This window comes from Lepisosteus oculatus, unplaced genomic scaffold (assembly GCF_040954835.1).
Source record: "Lepisosteus oculatus isolate fLepOcu1 unplaced genomic scaffold, fLepOcu1.hap2 HAP2_SCAFFOLD_562, whole genome shotgun sequence".
NCBI classification, from domain to species: domain Eukaryota; kingdom Metazoa; phylum Chordata; class Actinopteri; order Semionotiformes; family Lepisosteidae; genus Lepisosteus; species Lepisosteus oculatus.
In genome coordinates, this window is record NW_027168109.1 from 38,609 (window position 1) to 65,610 (window position 27,002).

General features: G+C 57.4%; 2 protein-coding genes and 1 pseudogene across 2 annotated transcripts; 1 reads left to right on the top strand and 2 right to left on the bottom strand.

Moving 5' to 3' along the window:
* Window positions 1-233: 233 nt before the first annotated feature.
* Window positions 234-5,139, bottom strand: tcf19l (transcription factor 19 (SC1), like). The gene is made up of 3 exons (XM_069186547.1): window positions 4,170-5,139; window positions 1,738-2,191; window positions 234-1,282 (listed from the first exon to the last, which is right to left on the bottom strand). Exons 1-3 carry the CDS (start codon window positions 4,633-4,635, stop codon window positions 1,081-1,083), a joined length of 1,122 nt encoding a protein of 373 aa, XP_069042648.1. The 5' UTR covers window positions 4,636-5,139; the 3' UTR covers window positions 234-1,080.
* Window positions 5,140-7,992: 2,853 nt separating this feature from the next.
* Window positions 7,993-27,002, top strand: LOC138231342 (coiled-coil alpha-helical rod protein 1-like; the record flags this gene model as incomplete). Its single annotated transcript, XM_069186546.1, is given in 10 exon segments — window positions 7,993-8,164; window positions 12,471-12,705; window positions 15,128-15,259; window positions 17,230-17,389; window positions 17,601-17,731; window positions 23,668-23,785; window positions 25,484-25,594; window positions 26,030-26,164; window positions 26,755-26,865; window positions 26,975-27,002. Coding segments are annotated over 10 exon segments (1,216 nt in total), but the record flags the coding sequence as incomplete, so codon positions are not given.
* On the bottom strand, window positions 8,766-10,328 carry LOC138231339 (uncharacterized; annotated as a pseudogene).

Here is a 27,002-nt window from a genome sequence, read left to right on the forward strand (position 1 = left end):
CGCTCCAGGTGTGTCAGTGCAGTCAGTCTGATCCTGCTCCAGGTGTGTCAGTGCAGTCAGTCTGAGCCGCTCCAGGTGTGACAGTGCAGTCAGTCTGAGCCGCTCCAGGTGTGACAGTGCTGTCAGTCTGAGTCGCTCCAGGTGTGTCAGTGCAGTCAGTCTGAGCCGCTCCAGGTGTGTCAGTCAGTTCCAGTGTCAACAGTCTTGGGAAGATATCAGAGACAAAGGAGTGGTGAGTTTATGAACTGCTTATTAATGCTTTAAGTGCTCATTTTACAGCAGAAAAAATATAAAATTGCTTCTGATTAAAAACAACATTTAAAACAATATCAGGGAAACAAACCAAGCACCAGTGATAAAATAGAGCTCTATTATGATCTCTGTATGTACAGGGCTCAGGAAGCCACACACTCATCTGACACAGGGGCAGAAGGGCCCACACGCCCCCCTGCTGGCTCCGGGTGACAGGAGAATCCCACCGCTGACACCAACAGCTCCCGCCGCCCCAGAGCTGTCAGGACAGGGGAACCCCGGTCCAGCAGGAAGTGGCCCCCAGCCGGTCCCGCAGGAAGTGGCCCCGCCCCCAGCCGGTCCTGCAGGAAGTGGCCCCGCCCCCAGCCGGTCCCGCAGGAAGTGGCCCCGCCCCCAGCCGGTCCCGCAGGAAGTGGCCCCCAGCCGGTCCAGCAGGAAGTGGCCCCGCCCCCAGCTGGTCCAGCAGGAAGTGGCCCCCAGCCGGTCCAGCAGGAAGTGGCCCCCAGCCGATCCAGCAGGAAGTGGCCCCGCCCCCAGCCGATCCAGCAGGAAGTGGCCCCGCCCCCAGCCGGTCCGGCAGGAAGTGGCCCCGCCCCCAGCCGGTCCGGCAGGAAGTGGCCCCGCCCCCAGCCGGTCCGGCAGGAAGTGGCCCCGCCCCCAGCCGGTCCGGCAGGAAGTGGCCCCCAGCCGGTCCGGCAGGAAGTGGCCCCCAGCCGGTCCAGCAGGAAGTGGCCCCGCCCCCAGCCGGTCCAGCAGGAAGTGGCCCCCAGCCGGTCCAGCAGGAAGTGGCCCCGCCCCCAGCCGGTCCAGCAGGAAGTGGCCCCGCCCTCAGCGGCAGCCGCAGTGGAACTCGGCCGCGTCGTCCAGCAGGCAGGAGTAGCTGCACCCCGCACAGTCCACGTGGTACCAGGCGTCGCAGTCGTCACACTGCACCCACTGCACCGTGTCCTCCTGCGGGAGCAGGCAGCGCCGCGCCGCGCAGGGCTCCGGGGCCGCCAGGGGGCGCTTCCGGGGCCGCCCGCGCCGCCGCCTGCAGGGATAGGGAGAGGGGGCGTCAGGGAGAGCAGCTGCTGTACACAGAGAGGGGCGGGAGGGGGGAACAAGCTGAAACCCCGGTGTCTCTGGCCAAATTACCCCCCTGGTCTTTATCCATCATGGCCTCCTAATAACCCCCCTCTCTGAACTGGCTCCATCCCTCTGCTCTCCTCCCCAGTGAGAGCTGGTGTGTGGGGAGAGGACTGGGGCGTCATCCAGGTGGGGCTGCACACTGGTGGCGGTAGTGGGATCCCCAGGACCTGTAAAGAGCTGCACACTGGTGGCGTTAGTGGGATCCCCAGGACCTGTAAAGAGCTGCACACTGGTGGCGGTAGTGGGATCCCCAGGACCTGTAAAGAGCTGCACACTGGTGGCGGTAGTGGGATCCCCAGGACCTGTAAAGACCTCCCACAGCTCTCGGTGTGCAGTGTGCGGCGGCGCGTGGCTCACCCTCCGGAGCCGCTGTCCTGGGGGCTGCTGAGGGTCCGGCGCCGCGGGCGGGGGGTCTGGGGCGGCAGGGCCTCGGACTCGGAGCAGCAGGGGCGCCGCGCGGGGGGCGGCTCGTCCGCGGGCTCGGCCAGCAGCGTGTGGGCGGACTTGCGGCGGCGGCGGGGCGCGGCGGCCGCGGGGGGCGCGGGGTGGAAGGTCAGGGGGCGCGCCCCCAGCCGGCTGATGCTGCCGATGGAGCTGAGCACCAGCGAGGCGCGGCGGGGCGCCGGGGGGGCCGGGGGGGCCGGCGCACGCGGCAGCGCGATGGCGGCGAAGGCGTCTGGGCGCAGCAGGGCCCGCTGGAACAGGAAGTAGCACTCGGGGCCGCGGGCCGGCGCCCCGAACGTCAGCGTGTCCCCATCCCTGAGCTCCGTCCTCTGACCCCGGAGCAGGAGAGAGTCGTTCAGCCACGTGCCTGGACAGGGGGGAGGAGGAGGGGTCACACTGTACCCCAGACACACACACACACACACACTGTACCCCCTCACTGAGCTCCGTCCTCTGACCCCGGAGCAGGAGAGAGTCGTTCAGCCACGTGCCTGGACAGGGGGGAGGAGGAGGGGTCACACTGTACCCCAGACACACACACACACACTGTACCCCCTCACTGAGCTCCGTCCTCTGACCCCGGAGCAGGAGAGAGTCGTTCAGCCACGTGCCTGGACAGGGGGGAGGAGGAGGGGTCACACTGTACCCCAGACACACACACACACACACACACACTGTACCCCCTCACTGAGCTCCGTCCTCTGACCCCGGAGCAGGAGAGAGTCGTTCAGCCACGTGCCTGGACAGGGGGGAGGAGGAGGGGTCACACTGTACCCCAGACACACACACACACACTGTACCCCCTCACTGAGCTCCGTCCTCTGACCCCGGAGCAGGAGAGAGTCGTTCAGCCACGTGCCTGGACAGGGGGGAGGAGGAGGGGTCACACTGTACCCCAGACACACACACACACACAGACAGTGTCTCTCTCTCTCTCACACACACACAGACAGTGTCTCTCTCTCTCTCACACACACACACTGACAGTGTCTCTCTCTCTCTCACACACACACAGACAGTGTCTCTCTCTCTCTCACACACACACACTGACAGTGTCTCACACACACACACACTGACAGTGTCTCACACACACACACTGACAGTGTCTCACACACACACACTGACAGTGTCTCTCTCTCTCACACACACACACTGACAGTGTCTCACACACACACACTGACAGTGTCTCTCTCTCTCACAGACACACTGACAGTGTCTCACACACACACACTGACAGTGTCTCTCTCTCTCACAGACACACTGACAGTGTCTCACACACACACTGACAGTGTCTCTCTCTCTCACAGACACACTGACAGTGTCTCACACACACACACACTGACAGTGTCTCTCTCTCTCACAGACACACTGACAGTGTCTCACACACACACACACTGACAGTGTCTCTCTCTCACACACACACACACTGACAGTGTCTCTCTCTCTCTCTCACACACACACACACTGACAGTGTCTCTCTCTCACACACACACACACTGACAGTGTCTCTCTCTCACACACACACACACTGACAGTGTCTCACACACACACACACTGACAGTGTCTCTCTCTCTCACACACACACACTGACAGTGTCTCTCTCACACACACACAGACAGTGTCTCTCACACACACACAGACAGTGTCTCTCACACACACACAGACAGTGTCTCACACACACACACTGACAGTGTCTCTCTCTCTCACACACACACACTGACAGTGTCTCACACACACACACTGACAGTGTCTCTCTCTCTCACAGACACACTGACAGTGTCTCACACACACACACTGACAGTGTCTCACACACACACACTGACAGTGTCTCACACACACACACTGACAGTGTGTCTCTCTCTCTCACAGACACACACTGACAGTGTCTCACACACACACACTGACAGTGTGTCTCTCTCTCTCACAGACACACTGACAGTGTGTCTCTCTCACACACACACACTGACAGTGTCTCTCTCTCACACACACACACTGACAGTGTCTCTCTCTCACACACACACACACTGACAGTGTCTCTCTCTCACACACACACACACTGACAGTGTCTCACACACACACACACTGACAGTGTCTCACACACACACACACTGACAGTGTCTCTCTCTCTCACACACACACACTGACAGTGTCTCTCTCACACACACACACAGTCTCACGCACACACACTGACAGTGTCTCACACACACACACAGACAGTGTCTCTCACACACACACAGACAGTGTCTCACACACACACTCTGACAGTGTCTCACACACACACACAGACAGTGTCTCACACACACACACAGACAGTGTCTCACACACACACACACTCTCAGACTCACCGTAGCTGCTCTGATCCACGATGAAGACTCTCCAGCCCCTCTCCTGCCCTTCCTCCTCCTCCTCCTCCTCTCGCTCGGCGTGCAGCTCCGCGTGCACGCGCGACACCAGCTCGGGCCGCTCGGCGCAGCTCACGGGCACATCGCACAGCTCGGGCAGGCGGCCCACGCGAAACACGCAGCGGGGCAGCGCGGGCCGGAAGGTGAAGAGGTCGCGGCCGGGGTCCGAGGCGCCGACGCGCAGCAGCTGGAAGCAGGGCTGCAGCCCGGGCAGCATGCTGCCCCGCCGGCGCGGACACGAGTGGCCGTGGGCTCGGTGTGGCGCGCAGCAGAGCCGGGCCCGTGACAGTCTCCGCGCGGCGCGCTCTCCCTCCCGGAAGCGCTTTGAAACTTGGCGCGCCGGCGCCACTCGCGCGAGACCCGCGCCGCCAAGGCCCCGCCCCCTCACCGGGGCAACGGCCGCCTCCATGGCAACAGCCCCGCCCCCCGCCGCGGGCCGGCCAGTGGGAACGCCCCTTTACCCACAAACACACTGGGACTCTTCATCATAATAATAAATAACACAACTCTGATACAGCCTCTCACTGTAACAGTACAGACACACAACACACACACACACTGGGACTCTTCCTCATAATAAATAACACAACTCTTATACAGCCTCTCACTGTAACAATACAGACACACAACACACAAACACACTGGGACTCTTCATCATAATAATAAATAACACAACTCTGATACAGCCTCTCACTGTAACAGTACAGACACACAACACACACACACACTGGGACTCTTCCTCATAATAATAAATAACACAACTCTGATACAGCCTCTCACTGTAACAGTACAGACACACAACACACACACACACTGGGACTCTTCCTCATAATAAATAACACAACTCTTATACAGCCTCTCACTGTAACAATACAGACACACAACACACAAACACACTGGGACTCTTCATCATAATAAATAACACAACTCTGATACAGCCTCTCACTGTAACAGTACAGACACACAACACACAAACACACTGGGACTCTTCATCATAATAATAAACAACACAACTCTGATACAGCCTCTCACTGTAACAGTACAGACACACAACCCACAAACACACTGGGACTCTTCATCATAATAATAAACAACACAACTCTGATACAGCCTCTCACTGTAACAGTACAGACACACAACACACAAACACACTGGGACTCTTCATCATAATAAATAACACAACTCTTATACAGCCTCTCACTATAACAATACAGACACACAACACACAAACACACTGGGACTCTTCCTCATAATAATAAATAACACAACTCTGATACAGCCTCTCACTGTAACAGTACAGACACACAACACACAAACACACTGGGACTCTTCCTCATAATAAATAACACAACTCTTATACAGCCTCTCACTATAACAATACAGACACACAACACACAAACACACTGGGACTCTTCCTCATAATAATAAATAACACAACTCTGATACAGCCTCTCACTGTAACAATACAGACACACAACACACAAACACACTGGGACTCTTCCTCATAATAAATAACACAACTCTTATACAGCCTCTCACTGTAACAATACAGACACACAACACACAAACACACTGGGACTCTTCATCATAATAATAAATAACACAACTCTGATACAGCCTCTCACTGTAACAGTACAGACACACAACACACAAACACACTGGGACTCTTCATCATAATAATAAATAACACAACTCTTATACAGCCTCTCACTGTAACAGTACAGACACACAACACACAAACACACTGGGACTCTTCCTCATAATAAATAACACAACTCTTATACAGCCTCTCACTGTAACAATACAGACACACAACACACACACACACTGGGACTCTTCCTCATAATAATAAATAACACAACTCTGATACAGCCTCTCACTGTAACAATACAGACACACAACACACAAACACACTGGGACTCTTCATCATCATAAATAACACAACTCTTATACAGCCTCTCACTGTAACAGTACAGACACACAACACACAAACACACTGGGACTCTTCATCATAATAATAAATAACACAACTCTGATACAGCCTCTCACTGTAACAATACAGACACACAACACACAAACACACTGGGACTCTTCCTCATAATAAATAACACAACTCTTATACAGCCTCTCACTGTAACAATACAGACACACAACACACACACACACTGGGACTCTTCCTCATCATAAATAACACAACTCTTATACAGCCTCTCACTGTAACAATACAGACACACAACACACAAACACACTGGGACTCTTCATCATAATAAATAACACAACTCTTATACAGCCTCTCACTGTAACAATACAGACACACAACACACAAACACACTGGGACTCTTCCTCATAATAAATAACACAACTCTTATACAGCCTCTCACTGTAACAATACAGACACACAACACACAAACACACTGGGACTCTTCATCATCATAAATAACACAACTCTTATACAGCCTCTCACTGTAACAATACAGACACACAACACACACACACACTGGGACTCTTCCTCATAATAAATAACACAACTCTTATACAGCCTCTCACTGTAACAATACAGACACACAACACACAAACACACTGGGACTCTTCCTCATAATAAATAACACAACTCTTATACAGCCTCTCACTGTAACAATACAGACACACAACACACACACACACTGGGACTCTTCCTCATCATAAATAACACAACTCTTATACAGCCTCTCACTGTAACAATACAGACACACAACACACAAACACACTGGGACTCTTCATCATAATAAATAACACAACTCTTATACAGCCTCTCACTGTAACAATACAGACACACAACACACAAACACACTGGGACTCTTCAGCATAATAAATAACACAACTCTGATACAGCCTCTCGCTGTAACAATACAGACACACAACACACAAACACACTGGGACTCTTCACCATAATAAATAACACAACTCTTATACAGCCTCTCACTGTAACAATACAGACGCACAACACACAAACACACTGGGACTCTTCAGCATAATAAATAACACAACTCTGATACAGCCTCTCACTGTAACAATACAGCACGCCTCTCCTCTCCACACATACTGGGACACTGGGACACTGATCAGGACAGGGGCTGATACAGCCTGTAAACACACCAGAGCACGCCTCTCCTCTCCACACATACTGGGACACTGGGACACTGATCAGGACAGGGGCTGATACAGCCTGTAAACACACCAGAGCACGCCTCTCCTCTCCACACATACTGGGACACTGGGACACTGATCAGGACAGGGGCTGATACAGCCTGTAAACACACCAGAGCACGCCTCTCCTCTCCACACATACTGGGACACTTGGACACTGATCAGGACAGGGGCTGATACAGCCTGTAAACACACCAGAGCACGCCTCTCCTCTCCACACATACTGGGACACTGGGACACTGATCAGGACAGGGGCTGATACAGCCTGTAAACACACCAGAGCACGCCTGTCCTCTCCACACATACTGGGACACTGGGACACTGATCAGGACAGGGGCTGATACAGCCTGTCCTCTCCGCACACCAGCGCTCTCCAGGTGCTGCTGTTTTACATGACAGCTCCCGTTAGGCCAGACTGACTCGACAGGCACCCACTTCCCTTGTTCCGATCGATCACTCGCCCACACGACACTTCATTATCGATCCGGAATCCTGAGCGCTTCCAGCCACAGGAAGCGGCCATCTTGGCCTCCCGCCCCCGGCACGTCACCGCGGCGGACACGCCCCCCTTTCCCCGCTCTCCGGGTGACGTCAGGCGGATGTGGCGTCGGCTCTAACGCGACTCCGGAAGAGCGGGTCCGTCGCTAGGTAACGGGCTGGCGGTTGGCGGCCCGCTTGAATCCGCCAGGCGGACAACATGGCGGACAGGCTGAACAGACCGGCGGACTTCTCGGCGCCCGGGGCTGCCGCGGGTAGGACTCCTCTCCTGCTGCTCCGATCCTGTCGTCTCCGCTCCCTTTACTTCTCCTCCCGCTGCTCTCCTGGCTCCGCTCTGTCACTGTGTCTCCTCTCGTCCTGCGGCTCTCCTGTCACTGTGTCTCCTCTCGTCCTGCGGCTCTCCTGTCTCTCTGTCTCCTCTCGTCCTGCGGCTCTCCTGTCACTCTGTCTCCTCTCGTCCTGCGGCTCTCCTGTCACTCTGTCTCCTCTCGCCTGTTGCTCCGATCCTGTCTGTCTCCTCTCGCCTGCTGCTCTCCTGTCACTGTGTCTCCTCTCGTCCTGCGGCTCTCCTGTCACTCTGTCTCCTCTCGCCTGTTGCTCCGATCCTGTCTGTCTCCTCTCGTCCTGCTGCTCTCCTGTCACTGTGTCTCCTCTCGCCTGCTGCTCTCCTGTCTCTCTGTCTCCTCTCGCCTGCTGCTCTCCTGTCTCTCTGTCACTGTGTCTCCTCTCGTCCTGCGGCTCTCCTGTCACTCTGTCTCCTCTCGCCTGCTGCTCCGATCCTGTCTCTCTGTCTCCTCTCGCCTGCTGCTCCGATCCTGTCTGTCTCCTCTCGCCTGCTGCTCTCCTGTCTCTCTGTCACTGTGTCTCCTCTCGTCCTGCTGCTCTCCTGTCTCTCTGTCTCCTCTCGCCTGCTGCTCTCCTGTCTCTCTGTCTCCTCTCATCCTGCTGCTCTCCTGTCACTCTGTCTCCTCTCGCCTGTTGCTCCGATCCTGTCTGTCTCCTCTCGTCCTGCGGCTCTCCTGTCACTGTGTCTCCTCTCGTCCTGCGGCTCTCCTGTCTCTCTGTCTCCTCTCGTCCTGCTGCTCTCCTGTCTCTCTGTCTCCTCTCGTCCTGCTGCTCTCCTGTCTCTCTGTCTCCTCTCGTCCTGCTGCTCTCCTGTCTCTCTGTCACTGTGTCTCCTCTCGTCCTGCGGCTCTCCTGTCACTCTGTCTCCTCTCGCCTGCTGCTCCGATCCTGTCTCTCTGTCTCCTCTCGCCTGCTGCTCCGATCCTGTCTGTCTCCTCTCGCCTGCTGCTCTCCTGTCTCTCTGTCACTGTGTCTCCTCTCGTCCTCCGGCTCTCCTGTCACTCTGTCTCCTCTCGTCCTGCTGCTCTCCTGTCACTGTGTCTCCTCTCGCCTGCTGCTCTCCTGTCTCTCTGTCTCCTCTCGTCCTGCTGCTCTCCTGTCTCTCTGTCACTGTGTCTCCTCTCGTCCTGCGGCTCTCCTGTCACTCTGTCTCCTCTCGCCTGCTGCTCCGATCCTGTCTCTCTGTCTCCTCTCGCCTGCTGCTCCGATCCTGTCTGTCTCCTCTCGCCTGCTGCTCTCCTGTCTCTCTGTCACTGTGTCTCCTCTCGTCCTCCGGCTCTCCTGTCACTGTGTCTCCTCTCGTCCTGCTGCTCTCCTGTCTCTGTGTCTCCTCTCGCCTGCTGCTCTCCTGTCTCTCTGTCTCCTCTCATCCTGCTGCTCTCCTGTCACTCTGTCTCCTCTCGCCTGTTGCTCCGATCCTGTCTGTCTCCTCTCGTCCTGCTGCTCTCCTGTCACTGTGTCTCCTTTCGTCCTGCTGCTCTCCTGTCTCTCTGTCACTGTGTCTCCTCTCGTCCTGCGGCTCTCCTGTCACTCTGTCTCCTCTCGCCTGCTGCTCCGATCCTGTCTGTCTCCTCTCGTCCTGCTGCTCTCCTGTCACTGTGTCTCCTCTCGCCTGCTGCTCTCCTGTCTCTCTGTCTCCTCTCGCCTGCTGCTCTCCTGTCTCTCTGTCACTGTGTCTCCTCTCGTCCTCCGGCTCTCCTGTCACTCTGTCTCCTCTCGTCCTGCTGCTCTCCTGTCACTGTGTCTCCTCTCGCCTGCTGCTCTCCTGTCACTGTGTCTCCTTTCGTCCTGCTGCTCTCCTGTCTCTCTGTCACTGTGTCTCCTCTCGTCCTGCGGCTCTCCTGTCACTCTGTCTCCTCTCGCCTGCTGCTCCGATCCTGTCTCTCTGTCTCCTCTCGCCTGCTGCTCCGATCCTGTCTGTCTCCTCTCGCCTGCTGCTCTCCTGTCTCTCTGTCACTGTGTCTCCTCTCGTCCTCCGGCTCTCCTGTCACTGTGTCTCCTCTCGTCCTGCTGCTCTCCTGTCTCTGTGTCTCCTCTCGCCTGCTGCTCTCCTGTCTCTCTGTCTCCTCTCATCCTGCTGCTCTCCTGTCACTCTGTCTCCTCTCGCCTGTTGCTCCGATCCTGTCTGTCTCCTCTCGTCCTGCTGCTCTCCTGTCACTGTGTCTCCTCTCGTCCTGCTGCTCTCCTGTCTCTCTGTCACTGTGTCTCCTCTCGTCCTGCGGCTCTCCTGTCACTCTGTCTCCTCTCGCCTGCTGCTCCGATCCTGTCTCTCTGTCTCCTCTCGCCTGCTGCTCCGATCCTGTCTGTCTCCTCTCGCCTGCTGCTCTCCTGTCTCTCTGTCACTGTTTCTCCTCTCGTCCTCCGGCTCTCCTGTCACTGTGTCTCCTGTCGTCCTGCTGCTCTCCTGTCTCTCTGTCTCCTCTCGCCTGCTGCTCTCCTGTCTCTCTGTCTCCTCTCATCCTGCTGCTCTCCTGTCACTCTGTCTCCTCTCGCCTGTTGCTCCGATCCTGTCTGTCTCCTCTCGTCCTGCTGCTCTCCTGTCACTGTGTCTCCTCTCGTCCTGCTGCTCTCCTGTCTCTCTGTCACTGTGTCTCCTCTCGTCCTGCTGCTCTCCTGTCTCTGTGTCTCCTCTCGCCTGCTGCTCTCCTGTCTCTCTGTCTCCTCTCGTCCTGCTGCTCTCCTGTCACTCTGTCTCCTCTCGTCCTGCTGCTCTCCTGTCTCTCTGTCTCCTCTCGTCCTGCTGCTCTCCTGTCTCTCTGTCACTGTGTCTCCTCTCGTCCTGCTGCTCTCCTGTCTCTCTGTCTCCTCTCGTCCTGCTGCTCTCCTGTCTCTCTGTCTCCTCTCGTCCTGCTGCTCTCCTGTCACTCTGTCTCCTCTCGTCCTGCTGCTCTCCTGTCACTCTGTCTCCTCTCGTCCTGCTGCTCTCCTGTCTCTCTGTGTCTCCTCTCGTCCTGCTGCTCTCCTGTCTCTGTGTGTCGCTGTGTCTCCTCTCCTGTCTCTGTGTTGGTCAGTGATGATGATGAAGCTCTCTCCTCCCAGCTGACCTCTCCAGTGTCCTGGTTCCTCCTTCACACTTCACTGTCCTGCTGCTCTCCTGTCTCTCTGTGTCTCCTCTTGTCCTGCTGCTCTCCTGTCTCTGTGTGTCGCTGTGTCTCCTCTCCTGTCTCTGTGTTGGTCAGTGATGATGATGAAGCTCTCTCCTCCCAGCTGACCTCTCCAGTGTCCTGGTTCCTCCTTCACACTTCACTGTCCTGCTGCTCTCCTGTCTCTCGGTGTCTCCTCTCGTCCTGCTGCTCTCCTGTCTCTGTGTGTCGCTGTGTCTCCTCTCCTGTCTCTGTGTTGGTCAGTGATGATGATGAAGCTCTCTCCTCCCAGCTGACCTCTCCAGTGTCCTGGTTCCTCCTTCACACTTCACTGTCCTGCTGCTCTCCTGTCTCTCTGTGTCTCCTCTCGTCCTGCTGCTCTCCTGTCTCTGTGTGTCGCTGTGTCTCCTCTCCTGTCTCTGTGTTGGTCAGTGATGATGATGAAGCTCTCTCCTCCCAGCTGACCTCTCCAGTGTCCTGGTTCCTCCTTCACACTTCACTGTCCTGCTGCTCTCCTGTCTCTCTGTGTCTCCTCTCGTCCTGCTGCTCTCCTGTCTCTGTGTGTCGCTGTGTCTCCTCTCCTGTCTCTGTGTTGGTCAGTGATGATGATGAAGCTCTCTCCTCCCAGCTGACCTCTCCAGTGTCCTGGTTCCTCCTTCACACTTCACTGTCCTGCTGCTCTCCTGTCTCTCTGTGTCTCCTCTCGTCCTGCTGCTCTCCTGTCTCTGTGTGTCGCTGTGTCTCCTCTCCTGTCTCTGTGTTGGTCAGTGATGATGATGAAGCTCTCTCCTCCCAGCTGACCTCTCCAGTGTCCTGGTTCCTCCTTCACACTTCACTGTCCTGCTGCTCTCCTGTCTCTCTGTGTCTCCTCTCATCCTGCTGCTCTCCTGTCTCTGTGTGTCGCTGTGTCTCCTCTCCTGTCTCTGTGTTGGTCAGTGATGATGATGAAGCTCTCTCCTCCCAGCTGACCTCTCCAGTGTCCTGGTTCCTCCTTCACACTTCACTGTCCTGCTGCTCTCCTGTCTCTCTGTGTCTCCTCTCGTCCTGCTGCTCTCCTGTCTCTGTGTGTCGCTGTGTCTCCTCTCCTGTCTCTGTGTTGGTCAGTGATGATGATGAAGCTCTCTCCTCCCAGCTGACCTCTCCAGTGTCCTGGTTCCTCCTTCACACTTCACTGTGACCCCTGGGCTGGTGTCGGGGGGCACTGGGGTGCCCCTGTCCCGGGGGGTCCCCTCTGGGGCGCTGGCTCAGGCCCAGCAGGAGATCCAGGAGCTGCGGCACCAGATCCAGGAGCAGAACCGGAACCGGAACCAGAACCAGGACCAGGGCAGGACAGAGCTGCTGCAGGGAGACAGAGCAGCTCGGAGCAGGTACAGCAGACTCTCGGGGTGTTACTGGGGCGCAGACTCTCGGGGTGTTACTGGGGCGCAGACTCTCGGGGGTGTAGGTGGGGGTGCAGACTCTCGGGGTGTTATTGAGGTGCAGACTCTCGGGGGTGTAGGTGGGGGTGCAGACTCTCGGGGGTGTTATTGAGGTGCAGACTCTCGGGGGTGTAGGTGGGGGTGCAGACTCTCGGGGTGTTATTGAGGTGCAGACTCTCGGTGGTGTTACTGGGGCGCAGACTCTCGGGGGTGTAGGTGGGGGTGCAGACTCTCGGGGTGTTATTGAGGTGCAGACTCTCGGGGGTGTAGGTGGGGGTCCAGACTCTCGGGGTGTTACTGGGGCGCAGACTCTCGAGGTGTTACTGGGGCGCAGACTCTCGAGGTGTTACTGGGGTGCAGACTCTCGGGGGTGTAGGTGGGGGTGCAGACTCTCGGGGTGTTATTGAGGTGCAGACTCTCGGGGGTGTAGGTGGGGGTGCAGACTCTCGGGGTGTTACTGGGGTGCAGACTCTCGGGGGTGTTATTGGGGTGAAGACTCTTGGGGTGTTATTGAGGTCCAGACTCTCGGGGGTGTTATTGGGGTGCAGACTCTCGGGGGTGTTATTGAGGTGCAGACTCTCTGGGGTGTAGGTGGGGGTGCAGACTCTCGGTGGTGTTACTGGGGCGCAGACTCTCGGGGGTGTAGGTGGGGGTGCAGACTCTCGGGGTGTTATTGAGGTGCAGACTCTCGGGGGTGTAGGTGGGGGTCCAGACTCTCGGGGTGTTACTGGGGCGCAGACTCTCGAGGTGTTACTGGGGCGCAGACTCTCGAGGTGTTACTGGGGTGCAGACTCTCGGGGGTGTAGGTGGGGGTGCAGACTCTCGGGGTGTTATTGAGGTGCAGACTCTCGGGGGTGTAGGTGGGGGTGCAGACTCTCGGGGTGTTACTGGGGTGCAGACTCTCGGGGGTGTTATTGGGGTGAAGACTCTTGGGGTGTTATTGAGGTCCAGACTCTCGGGGGTGTTATTGGGGTGCAGACTCTCGGGGGTGTTATTGAGGTGTAGACTCTCGGGGGTTTAGGTGGGGGTGCAGAGTCTCGGGGGTGTTATTGAGGTGCAGACTCTCGGGGGTGTTATTGAGATGCAGACTCTCGGGGTGTTATTGAGGTGCAGACTCTCGGGGGTGTAGGTGGGGGTGCAGACTCTCGGGGGTGTTATTGAGGTGCAGACTCTCGGGGGTGTAGGTGGGGGTGCAGACTCTCGGGGTGTTATTGGGGTGCAGACTCTCGGGGGTGTAGGTGGGGGTGCAGACTCTCGGGGTGTTATTGAGGTGCAGACTCTCGGGGGTGTAGGTGGGGGTGCAGACTCTCGGGGTGTTACTGGGGTGCAGACTCTCGGGGGTGTAGGTGGGGGTGCAGACTCTCGGGGTGTTATTGAGGTGCAGACTCTCGGGGGTGTAGGTGGGGGTGCAGACTCTCGGGGTGTTATTGGGGTGCAGACTCTCGGGGGTGTAGGTGAGGGTGCAGACTCTCGGGGTGTTATTGGGGTGCAGACTCTCGGGGGTGTAGGTGGGGGTGCAGACTCTCGGGGTGTTATTGAGGTGCAGACTCTCGGGGGTGTTATTGGGGTGCAGACTCTCGGGGTGTTATTGAGGTGCAGACTCTCGGGGGTGTAGGTGGGGGTGCAGACTCTCGGGGGTGTAGGTGGGGGTGCAGACTCTCGGGGGTGTTATTGAGGTGCAGACTCTCGGGGGTGTAGGTGGGGGTGCAGACTCTCGGGGTGTTATTGAGGTGCAGACTCTCTGGGGTGTAGGTGGGGGTGCAGACTCTCGGGGGTGTTACTGAGGTGCAGACTTTCGGGGTTGTTACTGAGGTGCAGACTCTCGGGGGTGTAGGTGGGGGTGCAGACTCTCGGGGGTGTTATTGAGGTGCAGACTCTCGGGGGTGTTATTGAGGTGTAGACTCTCGGGGGTGTAGGTGGGGGTGCAGACTCTCGGGGTGTTATTGAGGTGCAGACTCTCGGGGGTGTTATTGGGGTGCAGACTCTCGGGGTGTTATTGAGATGCAGACTCTCGGGGGTGTAGGTGGGGGTGCAGACTCTCGGGGGTGTTATTGAGGTGCAGACTCTCGGGGGTGTAGGTGGGGGTGCAGACTCTCGGGGTGTTATTGAGGTGCAGACTCTCGGGGATGTAGGTGGGGGTGCAGACTCTCGGGGTGTTATTGGGGTGCAGACTCTCGGGGGTGTAGGTGGGGGTGCAGACTCTCGGGGCTGTTATTGGGGTGCAGACTCTCGGGGTGTTATTGAGGTGTAGACTCTCGGGGGTGTAGGTGGGGGTGCAGACTCTCGGGGGTGTAGGTGGGGGTGCAGACTCTCGGGGGTGTTATTGGGGTGCAGACTCTCGGGGTGCTCAGACTGCCCTCTGTTGCCCCAGGTCTCTGGACAGGGAGAGGGGAGTCTCCCCAGAGGCTCCCCCTGCTGGCCGGTGGGGGCAGCTGGAGGCCCTGAGGGACCTGAGCGCCCAGCAGAGCCAGGAGCTGCTCCAGAGAGACGGCGCTCTCTGCAGGTGAGAGAGTGTGCCTGCTGGACACTGGGCTGTGTCTCCTGTCTCTGTCTCTCTCCTGTGTGTCCTGAGCTGAGCGCCCAGCAGAGCCAGGAGCTGCTCCAGAGAGACGGCGCTCTCTGCAGGTGAGAGAGTGTGCCTGCTGGACACTGGGCTGTGTCTCCTGTCTCTGTCTCTCTCCTGTGTGTCCTGAGCTGAGCGCCCAGCAGAGCCAGGAGCTGCTCCAGAGAGACGGCGCTCTCTGCAGGTGAGAGAGTGTGCCTGCTGGACACTGGGCTGTGTCTCCTGTCTCTGTCTCTCTCCTGTGTGTCCTGAGCTGAGCGCCCAGCAGAGCCAGGAGCTGCTCCAGAGAGACGGCGCTCTCTGCAGGTGAGAGAGTGTGCCTGCTGGACACTGGGCTGTGTCTCCTTTCTCTGTCTCTCTCCTGTGTGTCCTGAGCTGAGCGCCCAGCAGAGCCAGGAGCTGCTCCAGAGAGACGGCGCTCTCTGCAGGTGAGAGAGTGTGCCTGCTGGACACTGGGCTGTGTCTCCTGTCTCTGTCTCTCTCCTGTGTGTCCTGAGCTGAGCGCCCAGCAGAGCCAGGAGCTGCTCCAGAGAGACGGCGCTCTCTGCAGGTGAGAGAGTGTGCCTGCTGGACACTGGGCTGTGTCTCCTGTCTCTGTCTCTCTCCTGTGTGTCCTGAGCTGAGCGCCCAGCAGAGCCAGGAGCTGCTCCAGAGAGACGGCGCTCTCTGCAGGTGAGAGAGTGTGCCTGCTGGACACTGGGCTGTGTCTCCTGTCTCTGTCTCTCTCCTGTGTGTCCTGAGCTGAGCGCCCAGCAGAGCCAGGAGCTGCTCCAGAGAGACGGCGCTCTCTGCAGGTGAGAGAGTGGGCCTGCTGGACACTGGGCTGTGTCTCCTGTCTCTGTCTCTCTCCTGTGTGTCCTGAGCTGAGCGCCCAGCAGAGCCAGGAGCTGCTCCAGAGAGACGGCGCTCTCTGCAGGTGAGAGAGTGTGCCTGCTGGACACTGGGCTGTGTCTCCTGTCTCTGTCTCTCTCCTGTGTGTCCTGAGCTGAGCGCCCAGCAGAGCCAGGAGCTGCTCCAGAGAGACGGCGCTCTCTGCAGGTGAGAGAGTGGGCCTGCTGGACACTGGGCTGTGTCTCCTGTCTCTGTCTCTCTCCTGTGTGTCCTGAGCTGAGCGCCCAGCAGAGCCAGGAGCTGCTCCAGAGAGACGGCGCTCTCTGCAGGTGAGAGAGTGTGCCTGCTGGACACTGGGCTGTGTCTCCTGTCTCTGTCTCTCTCCTGTGTGTCCTGAGCTGAGCGCCCAGCAGAGCCAGGAGCTGCTCCAGAGAGACGGCGCTCTCTGCAGGTGAGAGAGTGTGCCTGCTGGACACTGGGCTGTGTCTCCTGTCTCTGTCTCTCTCCTGTGTGTCCTGAGCTGAGCGCCCAGCAGAGCCAGGAGCTGCTCCAGAGAGACGGCGCTCTCTGCAGGTGAGAGAGTGTGCCTGCTGGACACTGGGCTGTGTCTCCTGTCTCTGTCTCTCTCCTGTGTGTCCTGAGCTGAGCGCCCAGCAGAGCCAGGAGCTGCTCCAGAGAGACGGCGCTCTCTGCAGGTGAGAGAGTGGGCCTGCTGGACACTGGGCTGTGTCTCCTGTCTCTGTCTCTCTCCTGTGTGTCCTGAGCTGAGCGCCCAGCAGAGCCAGGAGCTGCTCCAGAGAGACGGCGCTCTCTGCAGGTGAGAGAGTGCGCCTGCTGGACACTGGGCTGTGTCTCCTGTCTCTGTCTCTCTCCTGTGTGTCCTGAGCTGAGCGCCCAGCAGAGCCAGGAGCTGCTCCAGAGAGACGGCGCTCTCTGCAGGTGAGAGAGTGTGCCTGCTGGACACTGGGCTGTGTCTCCTGTCTCTGTCTCTCTCCTGTGTGTCCTGAGCTGAGCGCCCAGCAGAGCCAGGAGTGTGCCTGCTGGACACTGGGCTGTGTCTCCTGTCTCCCCGCCCTCAGGCTGCAGCAGGAGCTGGAAGAGGTCCAGTCTGAGCTGAGCCGGGCCAGGCAGCAGCAGGACAGGCTGCAGGCCCAGCAGGAGGTGTTGACCCAGGAGAGAGACCGGGCTGAGGCAGAGCTGAGCCGGCCCAGGCAGGAGCAGGACAGGGCGCTGGCACAGGTGGGGCTCTACACAGAGAGAGGCGGGAGGGGGGAACAAGCTGATACCCTGGCTTCTCTCCAGACACAGCTGGGTGAGCTCCTCCAGTCAGGACAGGAGGCTCTACTGTACACAGAGAGGGGCGGGAGGGGGGAACAAGCTGCCCAGCCCTGTTGCTGAGGCCGGGGTGCCCCAGCGCTCCTGCCCACTGCCTGTCTGCTGTCTCCCCCAGCTGGAGTCACTGAGGCTCGACGGCGCCGCCCAGCAGGCCGCCCTCAGCACTGCAGCGCAGGACAGCTCCCAGCTCAGGGCCCAGCTGCTGCAGGCCCAGCAGGAGAGGGACCAGCTGGAGGCGCAGCTGAGGTACAGGGGTACAGGGGTACAGGGGTCACAGTGAGGCTGAGGTACAGCTGAGGTACAGGGGTACAGGGGTCACAGTGAGGCTGAGGTACAGGGGTACAGGGGTCACAGTGTGGCTGAGGTACAGGGGTACAGGGGTCACAGTGAGGCTGAGGTACAGGGGTCACAGTGTGGCTGAGGCACAGCTGAGGTACAGGGGTACAGGGGTCACAGTGTGGCTGAGGTACAGGGGTACAGGGGTCACAGTGAGGCTGAGGCACAGGGGTACAGGGGTCACAGTGTGGCTGAGGTACAGGGGTACAGGGGTCACAGTGAGGCTGAGGTACAGGGGTCACTGTGGCTGAGGCACAGGGGTCACAGTGAGGCTGAGGTACAGGGATACAGGGGTCACAGTGTGGCTGAGGTACAGGGGTACAGGGGTCACAGTGAGGCTGAGGTACAGGGGTACAGGGGTCACAGTGAGGCTGAGGTACAGCTGAGGTACAGGGGTACAGGGGTCACAGTGAGGCTGAGGTACAGGGGTACAGGGGTCACAGTGTGGCTGAGGTACAGGGGTACAGGGGTCACAGTGAGGCTGAGGTACAGGGGTCACAGTGTGGCTGAGGCACAGCTGAGGTACAGGGGTACAGGGGTCACAGTGTGGCTGAGGTACAGGGGTACAGGGGTCACAGTGAGGCTGAGGCACAGGGGTACAGGGGTCACAGTGTGGCTGAGGTACAGGGGTACAGGGGTCACAGTGAGGCTGAGGTACAGGGGTCACTGTGGCTGAGGCACAGGGGTCACAGTGAGGCTGAGGCACAGCTGAGGTACAGGGGTACAGGGGTCACAGTGAGGCTGAGGTACAGCTGAGGTACAGGGGTACAGGGGTCACAGTGTGGCTGAGGTACAGGGGTCACAGTGATGCTGTGATACAGCTGAGGTGCAGGGGTCACAGTGTGGCTGAGGCACAGGGATACAGGGGTCACAGTGATGCTGTGATACAGCTGAGGTACAGGGGTCACTGTGGCTGAGGCACAGGGGTCACAGTGATGCTGTGATACAGCTGAGGTACAGGGGTACAGGGGTCACAGTGTGGCTGAGGCACAGGGATACAGGGGTCACAGTGATGCTGTGATACAGCTGAGGTACAGGGGTACAGGGGTCACTGTGGCTGAGGCACAGGGGTCACAGTGATGCTGTGATACAGCTGAGGTACAGGGGTACAGGGGTCACAGTGTGGCTGAGGCACAGGGATACAGGGGTCACAGTGATGCTGTGATAGAGCTGAGGTACAGGGGTACAGGGGTCACTGTGTCTGAGGCACAGGGGTCACAGTGATGCTGTGATACAGCTGAGGTACAGGGGTACAGGGGTCACAGTGAGGCTGAGGTACAGGGGTCACAGTGATGCTGTGATACAGCTGAGGTACAGGGGTCACAGTGTGGCTGAGGCACAGGGGTCACAGTGATGCTGTGGTACAGCTGAGGTACAGGGGTCACAGTGTGGCTGAGGCACAGGGGTACAGGGGTCACAGTGTGGCTGAGGTACAGGGGTCACAGTGATGCTGTGATACAGCTGAGGTACAGGGGTCACTGTGGCTGAGGCACAGGGGTCACAGTGAGGCTGAGGTACAGGGGTACAGGGGTCACAGTGAGGCTGAGGTACAGCTGAGGTACAGGGGTACAGGGGTCACAGTGAGGCTGAGGTACAGGGGTCACAGTGATGCTGTGATACAGCTGAGGTACAGGGGTCACAGTGTGGCTGAGGCACAGGGGTCACAGTGATGCTGTGATACAGCTGAGGTACAGGGGTCACTGTGGCTGAGGCACAGGGGTCACAGTGATGCTGTGATACAGCTGAGGTACAGGGGTCACTGTGGCTGAGGCACAGGGGTCACAGTGATGCTGTGGTACAGCTGAGGTACAGGGGTACAGGGGTCACAGTGTGGCTGAGGTACAGGGGTCACAGTGATGCTGTGATACAGCTGAGGTACAGGGGTCACTATGGCTGAGGCACAGGGATACAGGGGTCACAGTGTGGCTGAGGCACAGGGGTCACAGTGATGCTGTGATACAGCTGAGGTACAGGGGTCACTATGGCTGAGGCACAGGGGTACAGGGGTCACAGTGAGGCTGAGGTACAGGGGTACAGGGGTCACAGTGTGGCTGAGGTACAGCTGAGGTACAGGGGTACAGGGGTCACAGTGAGGCTGAGGCACAGCTGAGGTACAGGGGTCACAGTGAGGCTGAGGCACAGCTGAGGTACAGGGGTACAGGGGTCACAGTGAGGCTGAGGTACGGGGATACAGGGGTCACAGTGTGGCTGAGGTACAGGGGTCACAGTGAGGCTGAGGTACAGGGATACAGGGGTCACAGTGTGGCTGAGGTACAGGGGTACAGGGGTCACAGTGTGGCTGAGGCACAGCTGAGGTACAGGGGTACAGGGGTCACAGTGAGGCTGAGGTACAGGGGTCACAGTGTGGCTGAGGCACAGGGGTCACAGTGATGCTGTGATACAGCTGAGGTACAGGGGTACAGGGGTCACAGTGTGGCTGAGGTACAGGGGTCACAGTGATGCTGTGATACAGCTGAGGTGCAGGGGTCACAGTGTGGCTGAGGCACAGGGGTCACAGTGATGCTGTGATACAGCTGAGGTGCAGGGGTCACAGTGTGGCTGAGGCACAGGGATACAGGGGTCACAGTGATGCTGTGATACAGCTGAGGTACAGGGGTCACTGTGGCTGAGGCACAGGGGTCACAGTGATGCTGTGATACAGCTGAGGTACAGGGGTCACAGTGATGCTGTGATACAGCTGAGGTGCAGGGGTCACAGTGTGGCTGAGGCACAGGGATACAGGGGTCACAGTGATGCTGTGATACAGCTGAGGTACAGGGGTCACTGTGGCTGAGGCACAGGGGTCACAGTGATGCTGTGATACAGCTGAGGTACAGGGGTACAGGGGTCACTGTGGCTGAGGCACAGGGGTCACAGTGATGCTGTGATACAGCTGAGGTACAGGGGTACAGGGGTCACAGTGAGGCTGAGGTACAGGGGTCACAGTGATGCTGTGATACAGCTGAGGTACAGGGGTCACAGTGTGGCTGAGGCACAGGGGTCACAGTGATGCTGTGGTACAGCTGAGGTACAGGGATACAGGGGTCACAGTGATGCTGTGATACAGCTGAGGTACAGGGGTCACTGTGGCTGAGGCACAGGGGTCACAGTGATGCTGTGGTACAGCTGAGGTACAGGGGTACAGGGGTCACAGTGTGGCTGAGGCACAGGGGTACAGGGGTCACAGTGTGGCTGAGGTACAGGGGTTACAGTGATGCTGTGATACAGCTGAGGTACAGGGGTCACTGTGGCTGAGGCACAGGGGTCACAGTGAGGCTGAGGTACAGGGATACAGGGGTCACAGTGTGGCTGAGGTACAGGGGTACAGGGGTCACAGTGAGGCTGAGGTACAGCTGAGGTACAGGGGTACAGGGGTCACAGTGAGGCTGAGGTACAGGGGTCACAGTGATGCTGTGATACAGCTGAGGTACAGGGGTCACAGTGTGGCTGAGGCACAGGGGTCACAGTGATGCTGTGATACAGCTGAGGTACAGGGGTCACTGTGGCTGAGGCACAGGGGTACAGGGGTCACAGTGTGGCTGAGGCACAGGGGTCACAGTGATGCTGTGATACAGCTGAGGTACAGGGGTCACTGTGGCTGAGGCACAGGGGTCACAGTGATGCTGTGGTACAGCTGAGGTACAGGGGTACAGGGGTCACAGTGTGGCTGAGGTACAGGGGTCACAGTGATGCTGTGATACAGCTGAGGTACAGGGGTCACTATGGCTGAGGCACAGGGGTACAGGGGTCACAGTGTGGCTGAGGCACAGGGGTCACAGTGATGCTGTGATACAGCTGAGGTACAGGGGTCACTATGGCTGAGGCACAGGGGTACAGGGGTCACAGTGAGGCTGAGGTACAGGGGTACAGGGGTCACAGTGTGGCTGAGGTACAGCTGAGGTACAGGGGTACAGGGGTCACAGTGAGGCTGAGGCACAGCTGAGGTACAGGGGTCACAGTGAGGCTGAGGCACAGCTGAGGTACAGGGGTACAGGGGTCACAGTGAGGCTGAGGTACGGGGATACAGGGGTCACAGTGTGGCTGAGGTACAGGGGTACAGGGGTCACAGTGAGGCTGAGGTACAGGGATACAGGGGTCACAGTGTGGCTGAGGTACAGGGGTACAGGGGTCACAGTGAGGCTGAGGTACAGGGGTACAGGGGTCACAGTGTGGCTGAGGCACAGCTGAGGTACAGGGGTACAGGGGTCACAGTGAGGCTGAGGTACAGGGGTCACAGTGTGGCTGAGGCACAGGGGTCACAGTGATGCTGTGATACAGCTGAGGTACAGGGGTACAGGGGTCACAGTGTGGCTGAGGTACAGGGGTCACAGTGAGGCTGAGGCACAGCTGAGGTACAGGGGTACAGGGGTCACAGTGAGGCTGAGGTACAGCTGAGGTACAGGGGTACAGGGGTCACAGTGATGCTGAGGTACAGGGGTCACAGTGTGGCTGAGGCACAGGGGTCACAGTGATGCTGTGATACAGCTGAGGTACAGGGGTCACAGTGGCTGAGGCACAGGGGTCACAGTGATGCTGTGGTACAGCTGAGGTACAGGGGTCACAGTGTGGCTGAGGCATAGGGGTCACAGTGATGCTGTGATACAGCTGAGGTACAGGGGTCACAGTGGCTGAGGCACAGGGGTACAGGGGTCACAGTGATGCTGTGATACAGCTGAGGTACAGGGGTCACAGTGTGGCTGAGGCACAGGGGTCACAGTGATGCTGTGATACAGCTGAGGTACAGGGGTCACAGTGTGGCTGAGGCACAGGGGTCACAGTGATGCTGTGATACAGCTGAGGTACAGGGGTCACAGTGTGGCTGAGGCACAGGGGTCACAGTGATGCTGTGATACAGCTGAGGTACAGGGGTCACTGTGGCTGAGGCACAGGGGTCACAGTGATGCTGTGATACAGCTGAGGTACAGGGGTCACTGTGGCTGAGGCACAGGGGTCACAGTGATGCTGTGGTACAGCTGAGGTACAGGGGTCACAGTGTGGCTGAGGCACAGGGGTCACAGTGATGCTGTGGTACAGCTGAGGTACAGGGGTCACAGTGTGGCTGAGGCACAGGGATACAGGGGTCACATTGATGCTGTGATACAGCTGAGGTACAGGGGTCACTGTGGCTGAAGCACAGGGGTCACAGTGATGCTGTGATACAGCTGAGGTACAGGGGTCACTGTGGCTGAGGCACAGGGGTCACAGTGATGCTGTGATACAGCTGAGGTACAGGGGTCACAGTGTGGCTGAGGTACAGGGGTCACAGTGATGCTGTGATACAGCTGAGGTACAGGGGTCACAGTGTGGCTGAGGTACAGGGGTCACAGTGATGCTGTGATACAGCTGAGGTACAGGGGTCACAGTGTGGCTGAGGCACAGGGGTCACAGTGATGCTGTGATACAGCTGAGGTACAGGGGTCACAGTGTGGCTGAGGCACAGGGGTCACAGTGATGCTGTGATACAGCTGAGGTACAGGGGTCACAGTGTGGCTGAGGCACAGGGGTCACAGTGATGCTGTGGTACAGCTGAGGTACAGGGGTCACAGTGTGGCTGAGGCACAGGGATACAGGGGTCACAGTGATGCTGTGATACAGCTGAGGTACAGGGGTCACTGTGGCTGAGGCACAGGGGTCACAGTGATGCTGTGATACAGCTGAGGTACAGGGGTCACTGTGGCTGAGGCACAGGGGTCACAGTGATGCTGTGGTACAGGGGTGCGGGTGCAGGGTGAAAGGTCACAGAGCAGCGCAGTGGTGGAATATTGCAGTATGGAGGTGAAAGGTGAAAGGTCAGGGTGTTTTGGGTGAAGGGCCGTAGTGAGAGGTCGGGGTGCACTGTGTTGCAGGGACACCGGGGAGGCCCTGCAGGAGCAGACAGCTGCTGTGCAGGCCCTGAGGAGGTACATCGGAGAGCAGAACCCCGACTCTGAGCAGGACAGGGGGCACCCCTCCAGCGCCCTGAAGGTACAGCGTGTGTGTGTGTGTGTGTGTGTGTTACTCTCAATTCAATTCAATTCAAGGTGCTTTATTAGCATGACCGATGGGTACAATCAGTGTTGCCAAAGCAAATAAAAATAATCAAATTAACGTGGAACAAAACATAAAATGAAAGTAAAATAAAATCTACAGACATATTACAGACATTTACAACAAAGAAATATTATAAAATATTGACATCTACTGTAGGCGGCTGGAGCATTATTGGGAGACAGACTCACTGTTCCTCAGGCTGTGACAGGAGATCACACACTGTATTATTATTATTGAGAGACAGACTCACTGTTCCTCAGGCTGGGACAGGAGATCACACACTGTATTATTATTATTGAGAGACAGACTCACTGTTCCTCAGGCTGGGACAGGAGATCACACACTGTATTATTATTATTGAGAGACAGGCTCACTGTCTGTTCCTCAGGCTGGGACAGGAGATCACACACTGTATTATTATTATTGAGAGACAGGCTCACTGTCTGTTCCTCAGGCTGGGACAGGAGATCACACACTGTATTATTATTATTGAGAGACAGGCTCACTGTCTGTTCCTCAGGCTGGGACAGGAGATCACACACTGGATTATTATTATTGAGAGACAGGCTCACTGTCTGTTCCTCAGGCTGGGACAGGAGATCACACGCTGTATTATTATTATTGAGAGACAGGCTCACTGTTCCTCAGGCTGGGACAGGAGATCACACACTGGATTATTATTGAGAGACAGACTCACTGTCTGTTCCTCAGGCTGGGACAGGAGATCACACACTGTATTATTATTATTGAGAGACAGACTCACTGTTCCTCAGGCTGGGACAGGAGATCACACACTGTATTATTATTATTGAGAGACAGACTCACTGTTCCTCAGGCTGGGACAGGAGATCACACACTGTATTATTATTATTGAGAGACAGGCTCACTGTCTGTTCCTCAGGCTGGGACAGGAGATCACACACTGTATTATTATTATTGAGAGACAGGCTCACTGTCTGTTCCTCAGGCTGGGACAGGAGATCACACACTGTATTATTATTATTATTGAGAGACAGGCTCACTGTCTGTTCCTCAGGCTGGGACAGGAGATCACACACTGTATTATTATTATTGAGAGACAGGCTCACTGTCTGTTCCTCAGGCTGGGACAGGAGATCACATACTGGATTATTATTATTGAGAGACAGGCTCACTGTCTGTTCCTCAGGCTGGGACAGGAGATCACATACTGGATTATTATTATTGAGAGACAGGCTCACTGTCTGTTCCTCAGGCTGGGACAGGAGATCACATACTGGATTATTATTATTGAGAGACAGGCTCACTGTTCCTCAGGCTGGGACAGGAGATCACACACTGTGTTATTATTATTGAGAGACAGACTCACTGTTCCTCAGGCTGGGACAGGAGATCACATACTGGGCTGCCAGTTCAGCTGAGTTCCCTCCTCCCTCTCCCAGTAGGACGGGGACCCGTTGTGACTCTGGCAGGTGTGGGAACTCTGGGACTAGATTTCTGAGTTTCTCTAATCCCAGAGTATCTGTCACAGTGCAGTAGGAAGTGCACCTCTGTCTCTATTTCTCCCCGCTGGCAGTGGGAGCACAGCCTGTCCTCTCTGGGCAGCCAGTCCAGACACAGCAGTCCTCTCTGTCTCCGTCTCTCTCTGTCCAGAGGCTGCAGGAGGAGAAGGACACTCTGAGCCTCACCGCGGAGCTGCTGAAGGTTCGACTGGACTCCCTCAGCGATGTTCTGGCCCTGCAGGAGGCCGAGCTGGGCGAGCAGGTGAGCTCAGGCCCGGTTCTGACCCGTCCTGGAACACCAGAGCCCCGTCCACGCCTGCTGACCCCTGTCCCTGATGTGTCTCCTGTCTCCTCTGTCCCTGCCCAGCTGCAGTCCCAGCTCCAGCGCTGTCTCTCTGATGTGTCTCCTGTCTCCTCTGTCCCAGCCCCAGTGCTGTCTCCCTGATGTGTCTCCTGTCTCCTCTGTCCCTGATGTGTCTCCTGTCTCCTCTGTCCCAGCCCCAGCGCTGTGTCCCTGATGTGTCTCCTGTCTCCTCTGTCCCTGCACAGCTGCAGTCCCAGCCCCAGCGCTGTGTCCCTGATGTGTCTCCTGTCTCCTCTGTCCCTGCACAGCTGCAGTCCCAGCCCCAGTGCTGTCTCCCTGATGTGTCTCCTGTCTCCTCTGTCCCTGATGTGTCTCCTGTCTCCTCTGTCCCAGCCCCAGCGCTGTGTCTCCTCCAGTCCGGGTGCAGCTGTGTTGAGGCGCTGGAGAGAGAAGGTTTTCCAGCTGCTGGTCCATCTCCGGTCTCAGGAGCTGGAGAGGAGAGGAGAGGAGCAGCAGCTCAACAGCAAGGTGTGTGTGTGACTGTGTCTGTGTGTGTGTGTGTCTGTGTGTGTGTGACTGTGTGTGACTGTGTGCAGCTCTGTACTCTGCAGCAGGAAGTGAAGGCAGAGAGACAGAGGGACAGTCTTCTCCAGCACAGCCTGCAGGACGTGTGTGTGTGTGTGAGTGTATGTGTGTGTGTGTGTGTGTGTGTGTGACTGTGTGTGACTGTGTGTGTGACTGTGTGCAGCTCTGTACTCTGCAGCAGGAAGTGAAGGCAGAGAGACAGAGGGACAGTCTTCTCCAGCACAGCCTGCAGGACGTGTCTGTGTGTCTGTGTGTCTGTGTGTCTGTGTGTCTGTGTGTCTGTGTGTGTGTGTGTGTGTGTGTGTGTGTGTGACTGTGTGTGTCTCTGTGCAGCTCTGTACTCTGCAGCAGGAAGTGAAGGCAGAGAGACAGAGGGACAGTCTTCTCCAGCACAGCCTGCAGGACGTGTCTGTGTGTCTGTGTGTCTGTGTGTCTGTGTGTCTGTGTGTCTGTGTGTCTGTGTGTCTGTGTGTGACTGTGTGTGACTGTGTGTGACTGTGTGTGACTGTGTGTGACTGTGTGTCTCTGTGCAGCTCTGTACTCTGCAGCAGGAAGTGAAGGCAGAGAGACAGAGGGCCAGTCTTCTCCAGCACAGCCTGCAGGACCGTGGAGCCCAGCTGGAGATGGAGCGACTGGGGAGAGAGGTGGGTCAGGGGTCAGAGGTCAGGGGTCGGAGGTCGGGGGCGGTCCGAGCAGTCAGCACAGGTTGACCTATTTCTCTGTGGTTCTGCTGTGTCTCCCAATGCTTCACAGACAGCCGAGAGAGAGCTGGCGCGGGTTA